We start from the raw sequence: 22,500 nt of genomic DNA on the forward strand, positions 1-22,500 counted from the left end.
TCCTGAATGCAGCGAATGACCTTAAACATTTCCCCTTAGAAAAACTCCCCCGTGGAGGAGATTTGAATTGTCATTTAATTATCGGCAATTTTAGTGATAAAGAAGGAAGGAAGTAGAGCAGAACAGCACTTAAGAACAGAGTTTAATTACCAAGAGAATGTACAAAGATAAGACATATATTTGTGTGCCCTGGTGGCAACACCACAATTTAGTGATTAGTCATTAAATCATTTTGAATTTGGTCAGTGGTTTTTCCAAGTGCTCACTTGTAGGATTACAAAAATATTTGCAAAATGTTCCCGCGGCCTCGAAACATGATTTCTTTTTTTCATCCATGTCATCATCCAAGTGTAAAGTCTATAGGCCGAGCAGCAGAGCAGACCAGGCCAGAGGGAGAATCCCTGATGCACAATGTGGAAGCAGAACCAGCAGCTGGAAAACTCCTCGGCCCGTGTGCCACATGAGCAACTTTCATCTCAGTGACTGGACACGAAATGCTCCTTCCTCCCCCGCGCTGTCTCGCCTGCTACGTGAACCACACCCAGATCCTTGCAGCAGCGTGAGCGCTTTAGTCAGTGAAATCATAGACGTTATCTCCAGCGTCCCATGAGTCCACATCTGCAGAGCACTGGGGAGGTGAAGCATCCGACAAGGCCGGTCGCTACCGGAGACGGATGCTGAGGAATGCTTGATTTAAGATCAAGAATATGGCAAAACATGCCGAGCTGCCCACAGCTACCTTTCACAGCGGCGCTCTCATAGTGCGTTTGTAACGCTGACAGTAGCCAGAGGCCAATTAAGTGGGTGATGAGGACGTACAGTGCTGCAGCGACGAGGACCAGGACCAGAAGCTGAGGTTCCAGAGCCGGATGCTGCAGGGACCATTAGGGCCCTGATCCTCACCTGTCAGAAAGCTTCGGATGCAATCTCGTCTACCTGCATGAGTCACTCCCAGCGAGACAGAGTATGGTGTAAAGTACAGAGGACTGGTTGGCCCCAAATACGCCGCCATACGTCACACAGGAGATCCATTAGCCAAAGTACTATCAGGAAATAACATTGTATATAAGACTTTTCATACAGATGAAAGGCATTAGAGCTGTGTGGTCATGCTTCCTAATAACAGACAAACAAGACAATCGCTGTTTGACATGAGGAGACTCTGACTTAAAGACTGGGCCTGCTTTTAATGACAGTAATTACAAGCGTTCGACGGCAGCAGCAGCATTAAGAAAACATGCCTGAATATTCAGAGCAGTGACCGAAATGATTTGGCTCCTTAATCACGAGAAAAACCACGGTGCACCTGCGCTCGCTGCCGAGACACACACACACACACGCACACACACGCACACAAATGCACACACACACAAGCACATGCACAGACACACACACACACACACACACACGCACACACACACACACGCACACACACACGCACACACACAGGTGCGGGAGGAGATCGACGAGCAAACCTTCCCTCCTCAAACAAGCGCAGACGCAGCCTCCAAACGGCGACAATAACATCGCGAAATAGGTCACGTTCGGAAGAGGCTCCGGAGCAGAGCTGCCATTCCGCCCGTGTCCGTCAGAGCCCGCGGAGGCAGCGACAGCGACACCTTGGCCTAAGAGTTCCCAAAATAAAGTGTCTGTGGACGAGCAGATGCTCAGAAGCCTTTGAACATATGCGTGAGACGTGTGCGTGTTTAGAGACGGCGCCCTCTGGAAGCCGATCGGACGCAAAGAGCTCCTCCAAATGAATGTTTCATGCGGGAAGAGGCGCTGCTCACCTATTATCCTGCCGAGTGTGTGCAGGACAAAAGAGAGCAGCTAATAAAAGAAAGAGCTCAACATTAGCACCAAGCAGGCCTCAGTCGACGGCAGCTAATAATTACTGTAACTGCTGAGCAATATTGGCAAAATGAGTTAATGCCAATGCAAGCTAAAGCGCTGATCGTTCACAATTAGCACTGTTTGTAATGATTTGTGTAATAAATGACAGCATTTTGATCTTTTCTTGACATTTGCTTCCAACCTGTTACACTTTCTTGAAGTTTTGTACGACGAGTGTCTGACAACAGAAAGATGTTGAGAAAAGCAGAACATCCCCACAAACGCGATCACGCTAGTGGACATTATTTCGGTCCAATGGCTGAGATGCCACACGGCTCTGGTTCCATATGTTGTGTGTGGACTGAGCTCCACTGAGCTCCACCGTGAACGTCACCTCACACATCAGAACGCGCTCAAGGCCAAACGCTGTGGCTCCCGACATTATGGACCTTCACTACCAACGGCTGGCTACCTTCAGGCTCCTTTGAAAATGTGCTTTGTCCTCATCTTTTCGCTGAGTGGTGGACAGAGGTTTTTTAAGACCTGCTCACAGTTGTCTGTAGCTCCCGAATCATAAAAAGACCAGGTCAATTCATGCACAGGTCACAGCTACAGCGGTCGATAAAACGATTCATAATATATCACTAAATAATAACTAGTGTTCAGTCACACAGTGAAATGACTGGACTGTGGTACTTAATGATTTGTTTGACCCTGAGATTTAGTGATCTCAACTATGATCTTAAATCATAACTTGTAACTTGTGGATCATCGAGGAAATCGCAGCAGCGACGTTGATCCCCTGAACGAGCGCCGCAGACTCGCCTTCGGGGTTCTGACGGGTTCTGCTCGGCTCATGCAATAGATGATGATGATTTGGCCCGAGCTACAACACAGCTAGCGCCTGTGTGTGGGCCACACACCAGTATCGACTGCAATGAGTCACCTTTACGCTAAAACGGCAGATATTAAAGGCGACTGAGGGCTTTTGAAAGCGGTCCAAAATCCACAGAGACGATCATCAAGGCCCGAACACGTCAGACACACAGAGCAGACAGGGGTCAGCGCGGACGGTGGAGGGGCCGACGGGGCCGTGACCTACAGACGGCGGCGCCAACCACGCCTCGGTGAGAGATTTACTGAAAGTTGATTGAGAGGTGAGCGAAGAATCACACGTCCTCACGGCCGCCTGTCAGATTTACCACCGCTGCACACGCTCAGGATGCTGCACGCGCGTCGCCTTCGAGGTCCCACGATGTGGAGGCACTGAACCCACAGTGTGGCTGTGTCACGTGCTTTATGATGCACGGAGTAAAAAGAGATGGAAGGGTGTTTAAGCATCTGCAGAGATGAGTGTTTACTGCCGCCCCCCCCCTTCCGTTCTGACACCGTCGCTTCACACTGAAGTGACACAATATGTCCAATTCAAAAGTTCAGCAGGAGACGTGTGACGGTGCGCGAGCCACGTCGCTCGGCTGTGCGGTAACAGGAGCGGGTGCCGACGGCTGCTCGCGCCGATGCAGCACCCAAATCAAAAGCTCAGCTGCTCGGCGGGGGCGGAGGGGGGGGGGGGGCGTTTGTGCTACAATCACCCAAACCGCGAGCGACCACAGTGGGAGAAGCCTTTTAAAGTTGTGCCTGTCATCATCCGCAGCCCCAGCGGTCGCACGCGCAGCCCGGTCATTCCTGATTGCTGCAGTGCACATCCTCGCAGCGTCTCCACTTGGAGGCTTTGTTCCACCCTGGGGCCAGTTGTGAACTAAAGAGGAACGAGCCACTGATTGGACGCCAGACGTTTGGAGCCGTCGGCTCCTTCAGACACAGGTGACCAGCGACACAGAAAGAGCAAATGAATGAATCCCATAATGCATGAAATCATATGATGTGGCCCAGGACTGTGGCCTCTGCGAGGAGTCCAGCGGCGGAAGCTCCTCCCTTTGCGCGTGCGAAGCTCAAGTACAGTGATGCCCACTGCGGTGCATTCACTCAGAGAGCGAGCCACACACTCGTCACCCTGCCTGCAAAGGCTGCACGCTGGAAAATGGACGCTTAGTACCAAGCGGCCGGTACAGAGGAAACTCACCGGACGGAGACACGCATCCCATGTTCAGACGCAGACCCACGCGCACGCAAATAACTCCTGGCTTTGCGGGATGAGTAGCCGATCGTTCCCGCAGACACTCCAGTCCCAGCACCTGCCGCGCGGATGCGAGGGGAGCATCAAACGAGCTATTATAAGGGGTTCATTTGCATAATAGACGATGCGGTCGCTAATTATAGACCCGAGGAAATAGGTGGGAAACGTATCATTCAGTGCGTAATCAGAGAGCTGGAGAATTATCCCCGTTTATTCCCGTGCATCCCGCAGCCGTCACAGCCACGAGCGGGCTAAGTTGCGGGCAACGTGTAACCAACCCGTGTCGAGTAAATGAGATGAAGTGTGCTCCGGCTGCGGCTGGAAAACGCGGTGTGATCACAGCGATCAAAGGAGGCGCGCAGAGGTCTTACCTGCGCGGCTTCGGTTCCAGAGCGTCTCTGCGCGTCGCACTCCCGAAGCGGAGGAGATGGAGGGAAGCGGAGGAGAGGGGGTGGACGCCGTCGCCTGCAACGACTCTATCGAGGCGCTAAATAAATAAATAAACAAACAAACAAAAGAGAGATCGGAGGCGCGCGCGAGAGCAAAGGTTCCGTTCCTGGTTCAGTTCCAAAGAGCCGAAAGGACTGAAGATGCATAAAAAGGCTGATAGGGAACACGTCACTGAGCACGGATTTGTCTACAGTGGATGTGGCCGCTGCTTGTGTGTACTCGGGGTGAATGCGCCTCCCCCCCCCGCTCCCCTCCCCTTCTCTTCCCCTCCGGTTGGACGAGCGCGAGCCTGCCTGTCTGCTCCGCTATCTGTTTCTCGCACACTGAGCCCGACGCCAGCAACTTGTCGCGTCCCACAAAAAGCAAACCCCGAACTCCCGACTGACGTGAGGGACGGCGGACAACGGCACAATCGACCCGAGACACCATGACATCCACCACGAATGCTCCAGATGATGGCGACGGGTTAACCCCTGCCCCCCCCGCCCTACCCTTCCCCTCTACTGGTGAATTTGGTCTGCATGTGCTTATTGGAGCGTGTGCTGTGCGCGCGAGGCTGCACGTTTGTATAAATGGAGCATTTCAGAGCTGCTGATTTCGGTTGGCTTACGAGCAATCACTCTGTTGACCGCACACTCACTGGTCACTTACCAGTGGCCCCCTCCGTCTGCGGTCTGGAGGAGGAGTCAATATTTAAACCCGACCACGCCCACTTTTCAAACCACCAATGACGCAGTTTCAGCGTACAACCAGAAGGCGGAGCTTTAATCATAAAAACTTCTGACCTGTAAAGACAGGGTCAAATTCTAGCATATAATAGTATCTATAGTATATAAAGTATAAAAACAATTGAGAACAAAACTATGAACTGATATTGTCGTTATCACATGAGCATCGCTCCTCTCAAGAGTCAGTGGGTTGATTTGTTTCATCCTCCCAGAGTCTAAGCGCTGCTGTGGAAATGGAAACCACGCTTTCCTCGAGGTGAAAAAGTGTCATAGTGTTGACATTTTTCACCACATGATACATCTTTTTCAGGTACATTTTCAAAAACACAAACACTTCACATTTGGAACTGAGGATCAAATTCCATCTTGTGTTTTTAGTAATCTCTGCTGCCACCACATCAAATATGAATAGTTTTATTGCAAAACTATACTATGTCACTTTCTTTCACATACTATGCTATGAGACTTCAGGCAAACAACATATAGTATCACATACTATATTATGTGAAAAACATTCACAAGGTGGGTTTTGAATGATAGGTCAGAGTTGGTTTGGCAATAATACTGGTTATTCTAAAAATGACCATTTTAATTTTCATTGACATGAAAATCAATAAAAATAACTGAACCCTGGACTCCTGATGAGACTATCATGCTTAACCCACTGGGAAACAACTATAGATGGGATGGTTACCATCTGTACATATGCTGTCATCGCATCCATACAGTTCATTGGGAAATAAATTTCTGATGATTTCATCCCAGACTCTGAAGTGACAGCATCACGTCAAGAACAAAACCTTTGTGCTTCTTCTGAACAAACCTCATCAGTTTTCTGAGTGTCTGAAATCTGAGGTAGTTTACTGCAGATTTTTGGAGTTACAGTGAGTTACAGCACTCGCCCGTGCGTGTGTGCTGTTTAGCCCATAGGTGTCAATAGTTTTTGCTGGAGAGCTGGATGGAGAACCAGTGGGACACTTCCTCTCTGTGATGATGATGATGATGACGATGACGATGACGATGACGATGACGACGGCGACGATGATGATGATGATGATGATGATGATGATGATGATGATGATGATGATGATGATGATGGTGATGACGATGACGATGACGACGACGATGATGATGATGACGACGACGACGACGACGACGATGATGATGATGATGATGATGATGATGATGATGATGATGATGATGATGATGATGATGATGATGACGATGACGATAAGGAGGAGAAGGAGGAGGAGGCCTGCGCTGGTAGTTCTGGGAAATACAGCATGAAAGCAGCCCTGCAGAGAGAGCGAGAGAGAAAGAGGAAGAGAGAGAGAGAGAGAGAGAGAGAGAGAGAGAGAGAGAGAGAGAGAGAGAGAGAGAGAGAGAGAGAGAGAGAGAGAGAGAGAGAGAGAGAGAGAGAGAGAGAGAGAGAGAGAGAGAGAGAGAAATAACATCTACAGGTCAACGTTGTGGTACTAAAACAAATAGAAATGCAGGATATTGGTTTCACTTGACTATCGGTGCCATGATTATAAACTCTATGCCTATAGTCATGATGGAGCCCACTGTTTATGGTGGAGACTAAATTATGTCATACACAGATCTATATAAATGGAGCTAGTGGCTGAGCTGCTGCTTTCACACAAGGATGCACAAAACTAGGCGAACAATGACCTTCAATGGCTCTAAAGTGGCTCTGCTGCCCAGTTCACCTCTCTCTGTATCTCTCATACACATAAACGCCACACACTCACACACATATACACAGAGGAGGGGAGAGGGAGAGCTGAAGAGAGCTAATACAGAGTGACAGGTCTTTCATGCAGTAATGGTGATGGTAAAAAGGGAGATCCACTCAACCCATGTCCATGCACACACACACACACACACACACACACACACACACACACACACACACACACACACACACACACACACACACACACACACACACACACACAGTCAAGCCCTTACATGTCACAGAAGAAGTAAAGAAATACAGACAGAGGCAAATACACTCACACAGTGAAAAAGCACACATCATTACAGAAAAGTGGGCACACAACAAACATGATTCACAATCTAATCTCTATTGTTTACATTTGCAGTCAGACATCCATCAGCAGACATGCTGTCATGCACGCACGCACACACGCACACATACACAGAACACTTGGTCCTGTAGGTCCCACCAGCAGAGTGCTCTTTCTGGGTTTTAGTTTTATTGACCCGTGGATATTTGATGTTTGAACGTAAAACTCCTCTCTCTCTCTCTCACACACACACACACACACACACACACACACACACACACACACACACACACACACACACACACACACACACACACACACACACACACACACACAGCAGCAGCATCATTTTGAATTTCCTTTTAGTCTTGGCTAATACACATGATCCTTGATCACAGTTCTAGTCTTTCTTATTATTTGAAGCAAAACATTTTTCAAGACAGCTCAGAACTTTGTGTGAGTCATTGCTTTATGGGTTTCCATGTACAGTACAACAATACAAGTACCTGATCTAAATATTATTCCTTTAAGAAGTCACCGTTGTGTTTATTGCTGCCGTTTTCAGGCTGCTTCTCATGACGCAAACATCACCAATGTACACATCAACGCACAAGCACTTCCATCCATAAAGCAGTCTAATCGATGTCTGCCCTCAGGCTGTGGTGGCTCAGCCATGACTGAGGAGGGAGCCTGGTTCACAGCCAGTGGTTAACTGCAGTGCAGTGTGCGTTTACTTACAATGATCTTCTTTGTAGCACGAACCAGGCAGAAAAAAAACAGTAGGAGAAAACGGTATGAACCCACGTTAAAAGTTTTATTAGAGCTACGTAAGTGACATGTGTTTACACTTTGAAGAACAGCGGTCTTATTACACTTATATTCTACTCCAGATTATACAGCACTGGTTATATTGAAGCACTGAGACGTGGTTGTTTAAGCCATTTTGTTTTTTTGTAAACACTAAAGGTCGTATGCAAGACAACTAGGCCTTATGCAGAAGCAAGCGTAGCAACACGTTTTCATATAATCAAAGAAAGAAGGAGGGTCGGGAAACTAAAGGGCGTGAAACAATAGAGCTGCTGCAGTTTTAGGGGCGTAGGATGATTCTCAGATCATATGAATTGAAAGGTGACATAAGTCACCAATAGGAAGAAACAGAGGGATGCATCTAAGGCCTGTAGCAACTGCTGAGGTGCCCCTGGCAAGGCACTTAACCCCCGAACAGCAGAATCAACACCAACTATAGCAGCTACGCCGAGTTTAGGATCTGCAGAAATAAACACAATGACGGTGAAACAACTCTGCATGAAGGTGGAAACATGATATCTCACTTTTTGTTCTCTTCTATAGGCTCTTCTGATTTTCATCCCACACATCATCTGTGGGACAAGGCGAGTGTTTCCTCCCCTCCAACGTCACAGTGATAATGAAAACCACAGTGGTTTGAATCTCTTTACGGAGATCAAGTTGTATCAACATGCTCTGACGCCTGACGTGACTCTAGCAGACAATACATTAATAGTCTAAATTCAAATAAAGTGGCTTTTGACATGCAGGTCCCTGTTTCCTTGACATGTTAGTGTTGGAGCAGCTTAATAATAGCTACGTAACCACACAATGTAGTAAAATGTGGCTAAACTCATCTTTGCCATGTGGATGCAGGCTGAAACGCATTGCAGTGTTATATAATACATTGTGCTACTTTGATGTATTTAAAGGAAATGTTACTCCCACTCTTTATATATGGACAAACAGCTGATAGCTCAATTTACCAAAGGCAACAACCTAAATAAATGTAACACATGCAGAGCTGCAACAGATACATAACAAACACTTCGACTAATGCGCCATGTTGATTTGTGGTAAATAAGGTTGTGATTAAATGCAGAATTATCACTTAAAGACCTTCTCTTTCACAGTTACTGTGTAAACAGTGATGAAATGAATGGTTTGTCAACCATTAGAATGTAGCTTTAAGCAACATAAGGATGTTGTTTTCTATGAAAACGTTTTAAATTACTTTTATGTGTTTCTTATAAATGGTTTATATGCAAAATGAAACTAACCAATCAAACAGTAAACTCATAGAGTAATAACTAGTTGCAGCTCTAAACACAAGAAATGCCAGATGCAAATGCTGTTAGAAAGTGCAAATGAATAGTTTTCCCCCAGAAATAAAACAGCATTAACGCCTTAAATACTACTAAAAGTCTCTCTTCTGTTGCTCCCGACATTCACTGCAAAGCCGTTGTTTTCAGTGCGACGCGTCAGCGCTGCGCCATCGACTGGCACACAGGGATGAAAAGACTGGGAACCGAACCAAAAGCTGTTCTGGGGCCAGTTTCGAACGGTGGCCAGTAGAGGGCATCACAGCCCCGCGTCATCATTGGGTGGTGCCTCCGTCAAACCAGCAGCCACTGCATCCAGAGGGTGGGTTGGTGGTCGCACTGAGGCCTGTTGCACAGACTGCTACAAAGCAGATGAGTCAGGCCTTCATGAATGTCACTATGTGTGAACCTTCATTCACGGTTTACAACGGCGTCACGTCAGTCCTCATGTGCACTTTTATGTACAATAAGTTAAAAGTGTGCGTTTCCGTTGATGCAATATGTAAAAGATAAAGTTGTTTTCCTTCATCACATTCCAGAACATCATCCACGTAAAATTTATAGTTCTCTCATTCCATAATTACTGGTTCCTAACTTGTTTTAAATAGTAACTGCAATACTACGTTGACATTGTGACTTCTGAAGGTGGATTGATGATGTAGAATGGAGACGTCTTGAATGTGTATGTACAGAAGTAGATGCATCCACCGTCTCTGTCATCACGCTGTTTTTTGCACTGTACATTTCCAAGTGCATACAAATCTTCTGCAGCACTGCAGTATCTTCGAATTGTACCGCAGCCCCTGCTCTCCCTGCCTCCCCCCTCCCGCCTCCCCCGTATCACCACTGTCACTCAAGCCAACCTAAGTCTTTCTAGGAAACACTTTCTTCCCCTCAGTCTAAATTAAATTCATTATTTTCTCCTCTCATTGTTTAGTTGTGTGTAAAATAGTAGAAATTCCCCGCTTTCAGACTCCTTCGTTGATTCATATCGTTCCAAAGGTATCGTCAGACATCCCATCAATTTTCATGCCACCTCTCATTCCCTGCGATCACACATGAGCTGCGTCTACTCTCATCCAACTCTAAACGTACAGAGTCCCCCCTGCTCCCCCTTCCTAACAGGGGGAGGCGCTCATGTGCATATGTGCGTGATAGTGAGGGGGGGGGACGGGCGACGGGGGCATGGCCATGGGCAGGACCTGGCCCTGCGGGTGCGAGGAGTGCGACCGGGGCAGCGTGTGCGTGGACGGGTAGCCGGCGGGCTGCTGGGGCATCGGGTAGCTTCCCGCTGAGGAGGGGGGGCTGCCCTGAGCGCCAGGCTGCAGGCCGCCCTTCGGCGGCGCCGGGGGCGCCTGGTTGAGCTGGATGGAGATGTCGCTGGAGGCCTCGGAGGTGCTGCAGCCCCGCTTGGGTGGAGGCCAGGAGGATTCTGGGTGGAGAAACTGGCCGCTGTAGTCGCTGCTTTCGGACAGGCGGGGGTGGTAGAGAGCAGGATGGGGGCGGTACATCTCTTCCTCAGCGTATCGCTTCATGAACAGATAGACTGACATCACCCCGGCCCCCTGAGACACGGAGTGACAGTCAGGCACAAGGGGGAAATAGGATGTAATAGAGAGGCACTTACAGTGGATACAGATATACATTTTGTGCAGAGATAAAAAGAGAAATCTGAGAATCATGTCAGGCCGCAGACAATAAAACATGACTCCGTCACCGTTTTCACTCTGTCACTGACCTCTTTGAGTAAGAAGGAAGATGCAGCGAAGGCGAAGGACCAGCCGTAGTGGTAGTTGAAGAACTGCTCAGGCTCCCTGGGCCGGTTCATCACCTCATCATTAATGCTGGAGATGTAGAGCACCAGGCCCACCACCAGACTGAGGCCTGGAGTCAGAGAGAGGAGAAACACAGCAGGGGTCAACGAGCAATAAAGACCGGTGAATTACAATTCATTCAAAACTGAAACAATGTAGCACTGCGCAACTTTTGTCTCTTCTTGAGGCCTCTGTCTTTCATTTTTAGTCTAGAAACGTTAACTAAACTGAGCAAAACTAAACTTCTTTACACGTTTGGTTATGACAACACGGCTTTAAATATAGATACAATGAAATGTTCAGAGGTCTCGACACAGACCACTTCGAGGTTACCTGTGTCTGTAAAGTGCTAAACGAAGTCAGTGAAAGCACCGTATGGAAAAACTGACTGTTTTCACCCGGAAGCGACACATGCAACATTAACCCCTCCGCTCCACAAACACTGACATGCTTTCAGCCCGAGACGCGTCGTTCAGGCCGACATTAAAAAATGAACATTCCACAACCTCCATGCTGGAAGAAGTATTTTTAGCTTTCACTGCAACATTTAAATGCAACGCGGGGACGTTCTTTACATAAACAGCCGCTTGGCAGCTTAAATCCAAAACCATGGAAAATGCAGAGCGCGCGCTGCTGTGTGTCCTTCAGGGCAGCGCATCTTTATTTAAACATGGAACCATCACTACATGGACACCGACGTAGACGTGGCTGAGTGGAAGAAAAGCAGAGAACTCGCTGCATTGAATAATATGAACCAGAACGTAAACAACTCTAACATTTATCAGATCAGTGATGCCCTTAGACAGTTCATAATATTCACATTCATACAAAAACGAGAGAGGGGGGAGTTTACAGTTCACTCACCCCCTTGTTATCATCTTATTATCAATGACTTCATTAAATATAATGCGGCCACAGCACGGGCCACAACCATTACATAACCCCCCCCATTACATAAGACGCATTTTTAAGCTACACTCTTTATCAGCAAGTCAATGTGCTATGACAACTTGGAGCTGTCAAATGTGACTCTGCTGGATGCTCCTCTGAGCTCTGCAGCGCCGCCCCCCCCAACGCCTCAGCAGAAGCAGCCTTGTGAAAGCATGAGCTGCAGTTTGGCTCCTGGCAGACTCCACAGCACACACTGAGCACACGGGGGCCACCTGCTGGTCAAACGGGGTCACTACACTGGAGAATGAAAAGCCTCGTACTTTCACACAATTTCCACACTCACAGTCAATTTTTACAGTTTAATGTGCTTGAGCAAATTTCTTTTAAAAGAAAAAAGTCAAAGGAGCAGCAAGATTCCTGAATGTCAATCATCCATCGTTCCTGGTGACAGCTCACACACACCTGCATCATTCACTCACAACAGCGCTGTGAGGGAGGGTCTCCATGTGACACTTAATGCATCTGGCAGAGATAATCAATCACAGATTGACTCACAGAACTGTGACAGTGAGGACTTGATGAAGGGGTCCCACCTGAGAGGATGAAGAAGATGCCCGACACGAAGGCCAGGATGGTGCGCTGAGGCCGGATGTGCCCGATGTTACTGATGACGAAGGCGGTGAAGACGAAAAGCAGCGACACCATCGGAAAGGGCGTGGCCGTGCGCACCATCTCTGTCAGAGGAGAGGTCACAGGTTAAACGAAGTGAAGGGAAGGTCACCTTTAACTGGGGAGGGGAAACGACTTCCTGTCTAAAACATGACAACATTTTAACAGGTCAAATGCAGTGTGAATCTACAAATAGTTAAACACAGGCACATAAACTAAACCTGCAAAATTAATGGTAAACATGAACTAATTAAAAAGGCTTTTCTTATGTTGATCTTGATTTTCAGTAATTAAAACATCTCATGGTTAATGTGATTCTGTGAGAGGTCCTCACTGAGGATGTTTGCCGTGTTCTCTGTGGTGATCTCTATTTCGGGTTCAGTGAAGTACTCGGATGCAACACATCTCCCGTTTTCAGATCCTGCGAGGAAACACACAGAAACAATGCAGGTTCAGGATCAAAGTCGATGATGCATGAAGAGAGGAAACTAAACCAAAATGATTGTGTGTGTGTGTGTGTGTGTGTGTGTGTGTGTGTGTGTGTGTGTGTGTGTGTGTGTGTGTGTGTGTGTGTGTGTGTGTGTGTGTGTGTGTTTGCATTCCTGCTCCCAGTTAACGATCATATTCTGCCGTGATTCCAGGGGGCAGGCGCTCGCTATCTCGCCTCCCCTCCCTCCTGCTCTCTCGCTCTGTTACCTCTGCTTGAGTGTTTGCTGCTAGGACGATGTGGACATATGTCCGCACACAGCTGTCGCACTGCCTGGATGCGTTTGCGTCTCAGTGCGTGCACACAGTCTCACTCTGCTGCAATCTTTCTTTTCAGCGTGAACATTCAAACATTCAAACAAATACATATGTACATACATACATATGTATGTACAGTATGTAAGTCCCTACCGGCCACGAAGCAGACCCTCCACAGGCCCGAGTGCAGCGCCATCTTCACCTCCGTGCTCTGGTTCGTCTGCAGGATGATGCCCTCCACCATGATCAGCCAGTAGTCTGTGGACACGGCCACCCCCACCAGCAGCAGCCCGCAGGCTCCAAACACCGTGGACAGAATGGTCAGCGCACGGCTGCTGCATGTGCTCATCTGGAGGGCGGAGAGAGGGAGTAAAGGGGTGTGAAAAGAGGGGAGGAAGAGGAAAGACAGGAAGTAGGACCGTTTGGAAGAGGTCATAAAGGAGGTCGTGAAAGACAGGAAGGCACTGGGACACACACATGTCCCCCTCTGTGTGTGTGTGTGTGTGTGTGTGTGTGTTTGTTTCCTAGTTCACTCTAATCACCCCAATTTTTGTGGAGTTGTACAATATATGACATGTGATGAGGGACTATCGCTGCAGTGGTTGCACAGGTGGAGCATTTCTGCCCGTTCTCATAGTAATGTCCCTGTTAACCAACAACCTCTCCATACAAACTACTACATGCTTCATCCATCCACCCATTATTCCAACAGTTTGTCCCTGTAAGGGTTGGTGCTGGAGCCGGTCCCCGCGTTCAGAGGTTGCCAGAACTAAATGCTGCAATAATATCACACTTCATAAGCAAAGCATGTGTAAAACGCAGATAACATGTTAATATTATAAGAGTGTGAAGCTGTGGAGTTTAGTGATGGTAAAACTCGATTCAGCAGGAGGAGATTCCTCTCTGTTTTTCTACCTTTCTTTAATGACTTTTCTTGACTGTTGAAGGACTATTCCCGGTGACACACACTTTGTTTATGCGGCTGTATGGCGTCGGCTATTTGCATAAAAATACAACAAAAAGCAGGATGACTAATTAAACACTTACAATTTATGAGGCACTTAAGCTTTGACAACAGAACATTACTAAAACAAATCAAAACTGCTCCATTCGTCTTCTGTTCTTTTTGTTTGACAAACCTTCTTTGTTGGGCAGAGTTACAATAGAAACAGTAATTTGACTCCTAATGATTAATCTTGGACTCATTTTATCTGGACAGCTATTGTCCAAGGAGTGAGCACAGTAGAATGAACCTCTGTCTCTGTGCATCTACAGGGATGAAAGAGATTCTTGTAAGCGAGGCTCACACGGGCTGATCAGAGAAGTCTTCAGAGAAAAGCAAAGTAGAAATGCTTTTGGACTAATGGAGCAAAAGGTATGACAGATCCAAACAATGCAGCCAAACATTATAAAGTCACAGCAGTTAAAGACAAACTTCCAGCACATTCACAAGGAGAAAATGGGGAAAACATCGTAAACGCAAGTTTGAGTCTGTGTGAATGGGAGCATTTGACGCAGAGTCACTATAAAATCCAAAGCAACTCACTGAAATGACACAGAAGGCGAGGCTGACCAGGATGCAGAGAGGAGCGGGGCTCTGGGATGAACAATCACACTTTCCAGCAGCTGGAGGATGTGCCAAGGCGGCGGTGAATAAGTGCAAATCAATTAGAGTTGCAATACTGCAGAAATGAGTGCGCCTGAGTGGCTTCGGCGGACGGGTTCAGCACCACGGACAGTTACCTCATCTCCCCCGTAGACTGCCAGCCAAACACATGCGGCCGCCTCCGAATGGATTCACCTCGTTCTCCGTTCGAGCATTGTGCTCACATCAGCCCTAAAAATCCTCCGCCGAAAAAGCTATTGTGAACTTGGAATCGAGACTGGGTGGAAAAGGGATTCAGACTCCCTGTTAGAGCTGTGATAACAATCCCATTTTAGCGTTGTGAGACAGGCCCCTCAGCTCCCTCACCCAGAAAGTAATGAGCCAATTGAATTGGTTAGATAGGATCCACATGAGGGACAAAGGGTTTAATTCCCGCTAATCTGTCACAATCTGCAGACTGACATCACCTCTAAGCCTCTCAGGAACGAAAGTCACCAAGAGAAGGCAGGAGGGATGAATAAGAGGAGAGGACGCGACATTATTTGGCCGAAAGCATCCGAGCAAAAGAGGCAACAGAAAGTAAAGCGAGCCGGGGAGGAGAGAGGGGAGCGGAAGCCGTGGTCAGGATTTAGAGCAGATGAGCTGGAGGTGAACACAGCGAAGGACCTTGGCCTGAAAACTCGGAGGACTCCACGAGGAGGATGCGCCCACACCTGTGCCAACCTAAGCAGCCTCGACCGTGCAGCGTCCTGAGCCGCTGCCTGCGGGGGGTCTGAAACCACCAATCACAGAACCACAGGAACCACAGGAACTGGACAGGATGAGTCTACGCCAGTTCATTTCGCTACAACTCACTACACGTATATATAACGAGATCAATAGTATAGTAGAGGACTGAATGAGGCAGCAATGTGCCCAGGGTTGTTTAGACCCCCCCCCCCCCCCCCCCCCCCACTGTCACACACACTCACGCGGAGTTTGGAGATGACAAACACAGAGAGGAGAACATATTAGCGGCTCGGACCGAGAAGAAAAACGACGATCCCAACGACTTGACTTTAAGTGTTTACGAGAGAATGAGCCGCGGCCGTTTCCCCCAACACGACACGCAGACGCGTCACAGCCGCCGCGCTCATCGCAGTTATCGCCGTCACACGTCCACTCAAACTGACTGATTCGGGTCGACACCAGGCGTCACTGTCAACCTGGCGTCCGCGCGCCGTGGTCATCCAGAGAGAGCACTCACCTTGCCACGGGAGTCGTGCGCACACGTCAGTAGCCAAGACACCTCGCGCCGGGGAGGCTTGGTGGATTTTGGTCTTCCTCTGCCTTCCTGCGTCCCCCCCACCTCCTCCCTTCACACTCTCCCCCTCCCTCCTCTGCGCGTTTAAGCCCCTGCACCCATCCTGCGATCCCCCCACTTTCTCTCTCTCTCACTCCATCTGTACCGGGCTCTGCGGTGGATCGGTCCAGCTACTTTGGCTACAAGAGACACGCTGTGGTGTGAGCAGGGGGAGAAGTGTTGGAGAGAGAGGGAGAGAGGGAGGGAGGGAGGGAGAGAGGGGGGAGAGAGCGAGAGGCAGAGAGGGGAGGAGGTCCAGTCAAACTACTACGTCTCACCATACTGATCCTTCAAAACAGCTTCTTCTCTATGTTTCTGTTTTTCTCCAGACTGTGTTAATGAATGGAATAATAATACAGCAATGTATTAAAGAGCAAACATAAATAATAATGATATTGATCTAATGAGTCATATATTTTTAAGACAAATTAATTGATGAGTTTGAGACGATGCAGGTGTGACTCTTACTGTATGTACAGTATTATTAGGTAAAAGTTGTGCAGTAGCTGTTTTTTATTCCAGATAGGTCAGAGTTTCAGGCCGCAAAGTACCAGATCACACGAACTGCAGCACAAAAGCACAGAACAGCACAGTAACCTCACTCTCTCCCTCTTCCTTTGCCCCCTCCTCCTTTGTCTCCAGTGGTCCATGTTCCTTGCTTTATTTTTAGTTGGCTGGTGGAGGAATCCTATATTTTTAGTAACGATATCAATAGTCTACAGCACACTCTGACCTCAGGGCACGAGTGAAAGAGCGCGAGGGAGAGTAAGAATACGAGATTGAAGTGCGACAGTGAGACGGAGGAAGAGGAGGCAGCAGCGAAGAAGAGCGATGATATCACATCCCAGTGACAGTGAGTGATGGACTCTGACCAGTGAGAGCTGGAGCTTCGCTGACACAAATGCAGATACCGAAACATTGCGATGAGGAGTTTAGAACCAGGATGTTTACAGACGACATCCGGTGTTGAGCCTGTAAAAACACAGCAGACTCATCTTGTTGAAAAAGTGTTCTTCTTCGTGTTATACCTTATTTAAAATAACAGTAAAGCACCATTAGCAGAACATGAACTAGTGTTAAAGACGCTCCCATTGACGGAGGCACAGGCTATTTCAAAAGGATGATGACAATAGATAAAACAGTAAATATGGACTTAGAGAGAATTACATAAAACAATATGGCAAAAAATTACAGCAGTGAGAGGAAAGATTATTATGAAGGGCAGATAGAGAGGAAAGGATGGAGGTGGAGAGGGAGATGGGAAGTTGATGAGATTTTAATGTGAAGGTCAACTAGTTATAATTCAGATCTCTGTGGGGATATTAGTCCCATCATGATGGGGGGGGGGGGGGGGGGGGGGGGGGGGGGGGGGGGCTGTAATAGGAGAGAGTCTACATCTAAGGAGGAGAGAGTGAAAGTGAGATGCCTGAGAGGTGTTTTTGCTGGTTTGACAACTACAGTGCGACAGTAAATAAGAGGGGTCAGCATCTTCTGTGTGTGTGTGTGTGTGTGTGCGTGCGTGCGTGCGTGCGTGCGTGTGCTTCTGCACTTCGAGCGTGAGCATGTGTGAAAGTGAGGCGAGCCAGTGTGACAACGAGTCGTGTGCGCGCGTCCGCTGCTCAGCAGCTTCACACAAACGCCACATAATGAAACACTTCACTGCCGTTGTGTCACGATCGCTTCAGTTTATTTCAATGTTTTCCCGGCACATAAAAACAAACGTGAGCTAAACTAACAGACACATCATTCATCTATTGTTAAATATCATCGACTAGATTATCTTATTGTGGTTAGTTTACTGGAGTATAGGGTTTATTGGCATTTGCCCTTAAGTCAAGCTGAGCTAAAATTATCAGGCTGACTCCGACCTTTCATAGTTGACCACAATAAAAGGCAAACACACACCTGCATTAGAAAACAAAGACGTAGTGATGATCCTGTGGGTGACAAAAAGATATGACTACCATCATGATCATGCAGAAAGAAGAACAGGAAAATGCTTGAGGGCAAATTAAAATGATTTCTGTGACACATGAGCAGCTGTTTAGTGCGATAAGAGCACTGAAATTAGATTATTAAAATGTATGTTCGCAGGCACCTGCTCCGCTCAGATAGTGTTTATTAACAGTGCTGCTATTAGTTTTCCATCTATTGAACAGTCCCAGCGCGCCTCTCTTTTAATTACACCCAAATCAATGCTGTGAGTACATCTTTACACAGCAAAAAGCTTTATGGCTTCACGCTCCACGCAAACGACAAAGTATCTGTACCTGGACAAAACGACAAACCTCTTGTGTGAGCTGCAGAAAAACAACAGTACAAGGCGTGTTTTCTACAATCTGCAACAGACGTTCTAGAGCGTGTGGTTTCCAGGACCTGACTTCGGCTCCGGTGCAAGAATCACAACAGAAACACAACCGACATGTGAGGAGAGGATACTGCACCACCGCTGCAGCGGGTTGTCCGAGGTGGTGCTGCGTTCAGGAGCCAGGCCGGAGGAGCCGGACGCAGCTGCCCCACGGCGCGCGGGTTTGATGGGCCCAGTTTAAATGGTGTCACACACACAGATGGAGAGAAACGCATCATAGACTCGTTCATGCTGCAGAACTGGCCTAATGATCACAAGTTCCACCCTGGTTTGGGGAATATGCTGTAAATATAACTTTGCACAACACAAAATAGTTTAATTAAAGTAATGCAAAACATTTTTAATGAATTTGTTAAATTCTTAGATCGTCTACAGAAAACAATCCTAAGCACAGCATGCAAAAAGGTCTGTACTACAGGTCTCTTACATCACGTGAAGAGATATAAAACTGGTGTCGTTTGCAACACATCCGGTGACTAGTCGGTTAAAATGCGTCGGGCGGAGACTACAGAGGTGTCGTGGCATCTGGATGTAAACGTCGGGTTTTGGTCGTGAGACGTGCCTCTAATACTTACGGCTCCGCTCTCTGTTACAGAACTACTATTAGGCGAGAACGGGCCGGGTCGCTGTGCAGGAGCCATTTCAGACAGCGGTGAGCGGCGAAGGGGCAAAGTCCGGGTTGAGGAAAGAAAACCCCTCAAAGTCCTCCTGGTTGATGGCCGCCAGGACGTCGGGGTCGGAGGGCGTCAGCGCCGACGGGGCGGCCGTGAAGAACTGGTCGAAGTTTTCCCCCTTTTTCCCACCCTGATGAAGAAGCGACACAGAGGATTAGCGCGAGGAGGCACCGGCGTGATTAATAGTGACTGTAAGTTAAGAAGAAAGGTCCAAATATAAAAGGAATCCACCTCCGTGTCTTTTCTCACCCACACCCTCCGCTACCACAACTCCTGTGGGAAGAAAGTTGCTCACGTCTCCTCTGCTGCTCCTTCACACCACATGACAGCCGAGCCGCTGACTGATATGAATCTCATTTGGCTAATGGGCTCGGCCTCTAACCTCTGAGCATGCTCATTTCACTCAGGGTACACCTCACCGATGGGCGCCGGGGCCGCAAACTGGTGGGTGGCAGGCTAATGATGGCACAAATTAGCATACGGGAGGAGCAGGAGGGGCTGAGGTCACAGGGTCCGATCTGTTATGACTGAACTGTCGGTTCGCTCAAAGCTCATCTCTAGGAACCAGCGCAGGTGATGAAAAAGGAGACGGGGCAGAGGCAGAGGGAGAGAGCGACGTTTGAACAGACACATGAAATGGCCAAGGCATTTTTTTTGTTGACGGCGTCGACAGGAAGCACGAGGGGAAACGAGAGGAAAGTGTGGGAGTTTGAGAGAAAGGAGACAGATGGAAGAAAGTGACAGCTTCAGCTCCATGAAAGTGTCCACAGAGAGACAGAGACAGGAGAGAGAGAGAAAGGGAGAAGAAAGGGCGGGTGGTGGGCGAGTGACAGAGTGAGAGAAAGAGAGAAAGAGAGAAAGAAAGAAAGAAAGAAAGAAAGAAAGAAAGAAAGAAAGAAAGAAAGAAAGGAAGGAAGGAAGGAAGGAAGGAAGGAAGGAAGGAAGGAAGGAAGGAAGGAAGGAAGGAAGGAAGGAAGGAAGGAAGAAAAAGGCTGTTTTTCCATCCATCAACTGACAGTTCTGGGTTTGAAGGGCGGCTGGATCTCAAGTCTCTCCAGTCGGTCCCAGTCGATCCAGCGGAAGAACGGATGCTCCCTGATCTCCCTCTCTCCATCCTCTCCTCCACCCAGGCGCTTGGCCGGGTGCTTTGTTAGCAGCTGGGAGCGAGTAAAGACAGACTTTAACACGCCTTATCTCCTGAAGTTGCTCTTTTTCTACAGTTAACTTTGTTCCATATTTGAAATCATTATTTAAGTGTAACACTCATTTATCTGAAGTCTCTGTGCTAAAAGTTCTGTATGAGTAGGAAGAGAATGAAAAGTGACTCACTCCCTTGCAGATAGCGACAGCTTCCCGGGAGAGACTTTTGGGGTATAGGACGCTCTGCTCCATGATGGACTGAAACAGCTCCTCCTCGTCGATACCGTCGAACGGCGGCTGGAGGCCAAGGACAAACGGAGAAGCTCAGTGATCACAAAAGCACAGGAAGTGGAGGCTCCAACGTGTCTGCACATGGTCAGGGTGGAGCGGACTATTACCTGTCCTGCCAGCATCTCATACAGCAGCACGCCATACGACCACCAGTCCACAGCTTTGTTATAGGGCTGATAGGCCACAATCTGAAAGGGACGGGGAGGAAATGATAAAGAAGCAGGAAGGGAAGAATGAGAGAAAGAGTTGGAGACAGCTGGAGCCAGAAGCAGAGGCAGTCTATGAATGGGCTTAGAAATAATCTGTGTGTGTGTGTGTGTGTGTGTGTGTGTGTGTGTGTGTGTGTGTGTGTGTGTGTGTGTGTGTGTGTGTGTGTGTGTGTGTGTGTGTGTGTGTGTGTGTGTGCGTGCGTGCGCCCTCTCTCTCTACAACATATTCCCCCTGTGGCGAGGCACATTGTATCTCTTCCAAAATGGCAGATGCAGGAGAATCAATGGATGTTTACATAAGAGAGTCAATACCCAGGGGTTCCATAGCGAGCTTCACTATATCAAAGACGCACGACAGCCGCTGCCTCTCTTCTCCTTCTGCTCCAGTCCACGAACCACAAACAAGCATAACGCGTCCTTCACCGTTTGTCTGAGCTAATTTGTTTACTATCGCTTCACACAGAAACGCACCCACACACATTTCAGACCGCTGGTGGAGCAAGGTTCACTGTGGCGACAGCGTTAAACCCCCACAGGCTGATGTTGGAGTCCTTCAACTTCAACAGTGAAGGCACCTTCCCTCACGCGCGCGTCAAAGAGCGAAGCTGCCTAATCCGTACCTCTCAGTTACAGCAGGAGAAAGACAAACTCGCTTACACAAAGTCTCTGAAGGACAATTGAGTCTTCTCAACAACGCTCTCACAGCACTAGCGCACGCCGCTAATTGAATCACGGGAAGCTAATTATTCAAGAACGCTGACAAGGTCGCAGCTCAGGTCAAGCAGAGGAAGAGGAGCCGAGGGCCGAGCCCGGACCACGCGGGGGGTGAGGGGGTGAGAGGGGTGAGGCGGGTGAGGGTACCTCGGGTGCGATGTAGTCAGGGGTACCGCAGAAGGTGCGCGTGGAGTCGCCCTCGAACATGCCCTCCCTGCACATCCCAAAGTCGGCTATCTTTATGTGGCCCTCGCTGTCGAGCAGAACGTTATCCAGCTTCAGGTCCCTGAGGAGGAACAGTACGAATCCTTTCAATAGATAACTTGTAACAGTCATTAGCTACAAAAGGCGTGAGTCGGAGGCGTTCTTTACCTGTAGATGATGCCTTTGCTGTGGAGGAAGAAGAGGCCGACCGCTATCTCCGCAGCATAAAACCTGGGGAGAGACGGGAGACGAGAGCGGGTCTCACCGCCGGCCGCATTGTCTGCCGGAAAATCGTCCGCGGCTTTTGGGGCTGATACGAGAGCGGCTGATGACAAGAGGCGAGGAGCGGGGGAATGGAGCGCGGGAGGGTGATGAAAGGGGGGAGTAACGCGAGCAGATGAAAGGCAGGAGGATGAAGAAGCAGAGCGGGGAAATGAGCAACGGCGCAAGAATCGGTTTGAGACGATTGATCAAACGTTATTGATTGGGTGAACAGCCGGGGGGAGGGACGGCGAACGAGCACGAGAGTGGTGGGAGGAGAAGTT

The 22,500-nt window shown here is 48.4% G+C and overlaps 3 protein-coding genes across 6 annotated transcripts in view; all 3 read right to left on the reverse strand.

Annotated features, from left to right (window-relative positions):
- cacng8b (calcium channel, voltage-dependent, gamma subunit 8b) overlaps positions 1 to 4,657 on the reverse strand; it is a 12,126-nt gene extending 7,469 nt beyond the window's left edge. Inside the window, exon 1 of one of the 2 annotated variants that reach the window (XM_029129975.3) lies at positions 4,342 to 4,657. The gene's annotated coding sequence lies outside the window, so the exon portion shown is untranslated. Of the gene's footprint in view, positions 1 to 3,916; positions 4,140 to 4,341 lie in introns of those variants that run through there. The other variant, XM_029129976.3, reaches the window with a different exon arrangement.
- A 3,319-nt stretch (positions 4,658 to 7,976) lies between these two features.
- Positions 7,977 to 16,417, reverse strand: cacng7b (calcium channel, voltage-dependent, gamma subunit 7b). Of its 2 annotated transcripts, none has more exons than XM_029129211.2 (6): positions 16,260 to 16,417; positions 13,561 to 13,756; positions 12,998 to 13,084; positions 12,588 to 12,728; positions 11,028 to 11,173; positions 7,977 to 10,854 (listed from the first exon to the last, which is right to left on the reverse strand). In XM_029129211.2, the coding sequence occupies exons 2-6, from the start codon at positions 13,754 to 13,756 to the stop codon at positions 10,408 to 10,410; spliced, it is 1,017 nt and encodes a 338-aa protein (XP_028985044.1). In that variant the 5' UTR covers positions 16,260 to 16,417; the 3' UTR covers positions 7,977 to 10,407. The 2 variants fall into 2 exon arrangements, with proteins under 2 accessions (XP_028985044.1, XP_055359094.1); XM_055503119.1 differs by lacking the exon at positions 16,260 to 16,417 and adding an exon at positions 14,954 to 15,873.
- Positions 16,418 to 18,020: 1,603 nt separating this feature from the next.
- prkcg (protein kinase C, gamma) overlaps positions 18,021 to 22,500 on the reverse strand; it is a 14,948-nt gene continuing 10,468 nt past the window's right edge. For both annotated transcript variants that reach the window (XM_029129208.3, XM_029129209.3), the window contains 6 exons: positions 22,124 to 22,186; positions 21,899 to 22,037; positions 20,936 to 21,016; positions 20,727 to 20,834; positions 20,414 to 20,554; positions 18,021 to 19,527 (listed from right to left, as the gene is read on the reverse strand). In XM_029129208.3, the coding sequence (XP_028985041.1) occupies positions 19,366 to 19,527; positions 20,414 to 20,554; positions 20,727 to 20,834; positions 20,936 to 21,016; positions 21,899 to 22,037; positions 22,124 to 22,186 (694 nt within the window). In that variant the 3' untranslated portion in view covers positions 18,021 to 19,365. The remainder of the gene's footprint in view (positions 19,528 to 20,413; positions 20,555 to 20,726; positions 20,835 to 20,935; positions 21,017 to 21,898; positions 22,038 to 22,123; positions 22,187 to 22,500) is intronic.

The sequence above is a fragment of the Betta splendens genome, chromosome 16, assembly GCF_900634795.4.
Source record: "Betta splendens chromosome 16, fBetSpl5.4, whole genome shotgun sequence".
Taxonomy (NCBI): Eukaryota; Metazoa; Chordata; class Actinopteri; order Anabantiformes; family Osphronemidae; genus Betta; species Betta splendens.